General features: G+C 34.7%; 2 protein-coding genes across 2 annotated transcripts; one reads left to right on the top strand and one right to left on the bottom strand.

Moving 5' to 3' along the window:
• Nucleotides 1–3: 3 nt before the first annotated feature.
• Nucleotides 4–944, bottom strand: LOC125597268. Its single transcript, XM_048772030.1, has 4 exons — nucleotides 723–944; nucleotides 395–524; nucleotides 170–308; nucleotides 4–85 (listed from the first exon to the last, which is right to left on the bottom strand). Exons 1-4 carry the CDS (start codon nucleotides 813–815, stop codon nucleotides 4–6), a joined length of 444 nt encoding a protein of 147 aa, XP_048627987.1. The 5' UTR covers nucleotides 816–944.
• A 134-nt stretch (nucleotides 945–1078) lies between these two features.
• LOC125597273 (60S ribosomal protein L39-2) lies at nucleotides 1079–1673 on the top strand. Its single transcript, XM_048772034.1, has 3 exons — nucleotides 1079–1178; nucleotides 1268–1371; nucleotides 1457–1673. The coding sequence occupies exons 1-3, from the start codon at nucleotides 1176–1178 to the stop codon at nucleotides 1503–1505; spliced, it is 156 nt and encodes a 51-aa protein (XP_048627991.1). The 5' UTR covers nucleotides 1079–1175; the 3' UTR covers nucleotides 1506–1673.
• The last annotated feature ends 3043 nt before the right edge of the window (nucleotides 1674–4716 follow it).

The following is a 4716-nucleotide window of genomic DNA, read 5'->3' as shown; positions in this document are numbered from 1 at the left end:
CCTTCAACAGCCAGCGTAAGAGACTTCATGTACACTTGGAAAACGAGCATACGGGTGGTCCAGAAGGTTATAAAGATTGAAGAGGCTATACAAAGACAAATAAACCAACAAATCAGAAGTATGTAACTATAAAAAAAACATTAAACAAATAAGCTGGAAAGGATCATACATCTTCAAACGAAGAGAAGCTTTGTCATTCGGCTGTTGAACAACCTTAGAAGAGATAGCGTTCACCATTTCAAGGACATCTTCAGGGCTATTCGCGTTCTTAACAAGGCTGCAAATGATGGTGTAGGTACACTCAAGATCTGAATCAAACATACAAACAACATCAACCTACTGATAATGCAAAAAAAAAAGGATGTGCATTGTGTAATATAATAGAAAAACAAACCTTTCTCAGACATTTTGGAAGAAACCAATTCAGCTGAAGTAACCATCAACGAAGCCAACTCCAACCACTTTCCTGCTACTATCGACTCCTCAGCCTCTCTACATAGCCTGCTAATCTCTGGCTCCGCAGCCTAATCAAACAAAACAAGTTTCCAAAATTCAAACCACAACTTAGAAAATTTGACTAATTGAATTTGTAATATGCATCAGAATCATGAAAAATTACACAAACTATTCAAATTGCACCAATGCAAAGTTAAATCAAACTGATTCTATCATTCATGCTTCACCAATCAGATCATCGAGACGAAAAATATTAGAGATTGTACCTCGGGACCAGCATCAGCCCAGGCGAGCTGGGAAGTAAACTGGACGACGGCGAGAAAAGGATCTTCTTCGGAAGTGGGAACAATCGTCGTCATAGCTTCTTAGCTCTCTCTCTTCTCTCGGCGGCGCTGATGAACAATAATCAAAAACTACAAACTTCTTTCAGCAGCCGAGCAGAGAGAGAGAGAGAGAGAGAGAAGAAAGAAGCCCTAATCCACATTTTTATCTTTCCCGGTTAAGTTAAACCGAACCGGGATCGGGTTCACTTAATTAACGGTTTAAGCATCGGACGGCTGGTTAGCAAGTAAGTAAAAATCGAACGGTTAAGATTGAGCTTTGCTTTCTTTACACCGCGTATAAAAACCATTGACTTCCTCAGACTATTATCATTTGGAATTAGGGTTTTAGAGCTGCCGTGTTCCGCCGGATCATCACCGTTGCCACCTCAAGCAAAGATGGTACTTATATAACTCCTTCACTCTTTTCTCCTCCATATTTCATATCTCTTTTACTTTGCCTGATTAATTTTTACGATTAACTGTTGTAGCCGTCGCACAAGACGTTCATAATCAAGAAGAAGCTTGGGAAGAAGATGAGGCAAAACAGGCCTATCCCTGGCTGGATCCGTCTCCGTACCGATAACAAGATCAGGTTTTGATTTTTCTATGTTTTCCTTCGAGAAAAAATGTTGGAGTGTTTGATACTGAAGTTCGTTCGTTGTTTATTCTTCACGCAGGTACAACGCTAAGCGTAGGCATTGGCGCCGTACCAAGCTCGGGTTCTAGATCATCCGAGCTCGCTGCCATGACTCTGATTCGTTCGATTTTTGCTATTTTATTTTCGGAATTGTGGTTAAAGTTTTAGTTTTTATCTTGTGGATGTTAAATCTTAAAAGACTTGCGTATTGCATGAATAATATATTATGAGTATCTAAAGTTACACCCTTTCTATTACGTTTTGTTATTGATTTGACTCTGCTTCTAGTTTATGATGAATACATATTATTCGATAAATGAAAATGCTCTGATTCAATCCCTTTGCTGAGGCTTGGGCATTGTCGTCTCTTTTGATATTCGAGCATTTGTTTGTTTATATCTGAGGAAAAAAGAACATTGTTTTGAGATCTATATACAAGCGCACAGATAAAATCTAACATTCCACTCCATAGCAATATGATTTAGCGGCACGTTTGATGGCCTCTCTTGTTCCCATTATCATCCAACACATTTTTGGTTTTTATCAGCTTTGAAATAAATAAAAATTCAGTTCTTTTGAATCTCAAAATGTTTTAGAAAATCTTCTCTATAAAGGAGTAATCACGGAAACGAGTATGTAAGAAGGCACGTCAAAAGGATTGGTCTTTACCTCTTTGTAGTTCATAGAATCTCTCTTCTCTCTTCTCTTACGATTGGTCGCAAATCAAGGAAGACAAGAAACAGATGTGAAAGTGGATTATTCACGGAGAGAAAAAACTGGAAAAAGACAGTTATCCATAATGGGCTTTTCTTCTTGAATTACTTATGGGCTTTTTGTTTATCTGACTTTGAAAGTTTGGTAATGGACTATGTTTTCATTTGATCAAAACTCACTTATTAGGTGTCCAGAAAGTGGCTGTCTGCTATTGGTCCTTTTTATAAATCTTTTTTTTTCAGAAAAAAAAAATTAAGCACCCTAATGGATTACTAGGGTTAATGATGCTCTAAGGCCAAACATTTTATTTTTCTTTTGCTCTTTAATTTGAAAGCCAATGTTAAAAAAAAAATTTAGATAACATTGATTAGAAACACGACAGTTTTCTAGCTTGAACCAGAACAAATATTAAACGCCCGGAACAACTGTTAGGGTTTGATATGCACTAGTTTCTAGCAGTAGGGTTTGATGTGCACTAGTTTGTTAAAATAAAAACTCACTTATTAGCAGTAGGGTTTGGTATGCACTAATTTGTTAAAATAAGTAGAAACAATAAAACACTACAGCAGTGAAAGAAAAAAGGCAAGAGTTACAATTGCTTTGGAAATTCTGACAGAAAAGAACCTAATCCATTATGTGAACCCATGACTTCGAGGATGATCATCATGATAAAATATGTACGAACATCCCATCATTAACCTACGGATGAGATTCCCTAGTTGACTTCTTTAAAGATTTTAAGTGATGTTGAAAGATGGCAATGACGACGTGTGAAAATCAAATCGTACTCTGCCTTTGAATATCTTTCTTTTACTTTTCATTTGGCGCCCATTATATTCTTGCTTTTTTTTCTTGCTTTTTTAGAGTACAAGAATCTTGTATATGACCGACCTTAAATTATTTGAAAGTAAATGATCTCATGGGCAGGATGGTTCTATTAATAAGGGAAACTATGATTCCTATAACTCTTAGAGCTGTAGCATATCGTTTCCTTGTTGGTTCCGAAGTATGTACTATATATGTTCAATGTGTAGTGAACGAAACAATAAAATAGTCTTTATTTTGTAACAGTTAACTATTTAACATGAGTCGCACGTACCAAGTGATATCCAAGGGACCAAACATTATAGATGTTAGATAATCAGGAAATGAGCTCATTTTGAATATTAAGATAGAAATAACGAGAAAGTAAAGATTGCATCAGACAAAGCATAATGATTCTTATCTTATATGGGTTCCATACTTTATCTTTTGCAATTGTACGCCCATTTTGTAAAGTAACTCTGCATTAATTTTTTTATGGTTTACGGTATTATTATGGCTCCATTTCTTCTGCCCATGTGTTAAACAAAATGTATTTTCTGCAAAGAATCTAACAAACTAATTTCCAAGGTACATGTACTTGTGAGCTTATAATTACTTTATGGGGTCTTAGATTTGTGAAAGTAAATGCCCATATGAATATATGATTACCACAACTCAAGAAACATTTTAAAGCTAGCATATCCAACAAATGAATAACTCGATATGGGTAAAAGTGCAAATGAAATGACCATGTGCATATGAAAGAAGCTATAAAACAAATTATTCTAAAAGAGTTATCACAGTTTAATCATTAAAATTACTTCTATATATTTCACCTAAACACTAAACATAACACTTGGAATCATGTAGCTAAACAAGAGCTACCGCGTGTTCTGTTTGAACTTTACGTTCTTATGAGCTAACGGATGCTTCTTTTGGTAGAGAATACTATATGATACAACATGTCATACTTTGTAATGTTAATCAATAATCAATACCAACGTCTTAAAATTAACCGATCGATAAACGATGACAGAAATCACTTTTTGTTTTTGGATTTCCCTAAAATTAGATCTGTCGTCTCATGTGACATTGAATTATAGTAATAGATAACTATAAGCATGAATGAATTTAAGAAAGGAATCCTTGCTTAATTAACAATCTAGACGTTTAGAGATGTATCGATTCAAAGACATATTTCATCGTTTCTTACAAATAATATACTAGCTTTTGCTTCACTAATTAATACTAAAAATCACGGAAGTAATAATATTAATTATCGATGACCATAAGCCAGATGATTAATTATAGTACATAGTCAAATATGATGGCTTAAATATATAGTCAGAATAAAACCAGTACTATATATTAAATTCACGTAGAATTGTTATTCGTTAGATTTTTATTAACATTTTCCAATAACTTCCAAGCAGGAATTATATAGCCATACGAAGATGTGTATGTAATGTTGGCATCCAAAATCAAGGAGAGAAACCCCACAGAAATTAATGGTGAAGTTAAACAAATGTTGAATGGTGGAAGATAAGTGGGATCATGTGCCAATAGTTGAACTGGATGAATAGACATTGAAACTTAACGTAAAAGAATACATACTGGTCTTTTTAATTGATTTCAAAATTGCTATTTCTAAAATATTGTTGAAAATGTATTTTGGTTAGATGGTTCCCCATCAACCCCAACACCAAGTCTCACTTGCCCAATTGCTTCATGTGACTTTGTTCCCCTTTTATCTTTTTCTTTTTGTTCCCTTCCTCCTTTTTT

The sequence above is a fragment of the Brassica napus genome, unplaced genomic scaffold (genome assembly GCF_020379485.1).
Source record: "Brassica napus cultivar Da-Ae unplaced genomic scaffold, Da-Ae ScsIHWf_1415;HRSCAF=1998, whole genome shotgun sequence".
Lineage (NCBI taxonomy): Eukaryota > Viridiplantae > Streptophyta > Magnoliopsida > Brassicales > Brassicaceae > Brassica > Brassica napus.
The sequence above is the reverse complement of the archived record's forward strand: the minus strand, read 5'-3'. Positions and strand labels throughout refer to the sequence as shown.

Excerpts from the sequence above, each read along its gene's own strand:
- LOC125597273 (XM_048772034.1), top strand. Across the intron at positions 1,372-1,456 it reads CGTACCGATAACAAGATCAG|GTACAACGCTAAGCGTAGGC; the intron begins GTTTTGATTTTT and ends TTCTTCACGCAG.
- LOC125597268 (XM_048772030.1), bottom strand. The coding sequence starts at position 815 with ATGACGACGATTGTTCCCACTTCCGAAGAAGATCCTTTTCTCGCCGTC. Across the intron at positions 309-394 it reads TTCCAAAATGTCTGAGAAAG|ATCTTGAGTGTACCTACACC; the intron begins GTTTGTTTTTCT and ends TGTTTGATTCAG. Across the intron at positions 86-169 it reads GCTTCTCTTCGTTTGAAGAT|CCTCTTCAATCTTTATAACC; the intron begins GTATGATCCTTT and ends GTCTTTGTATAG.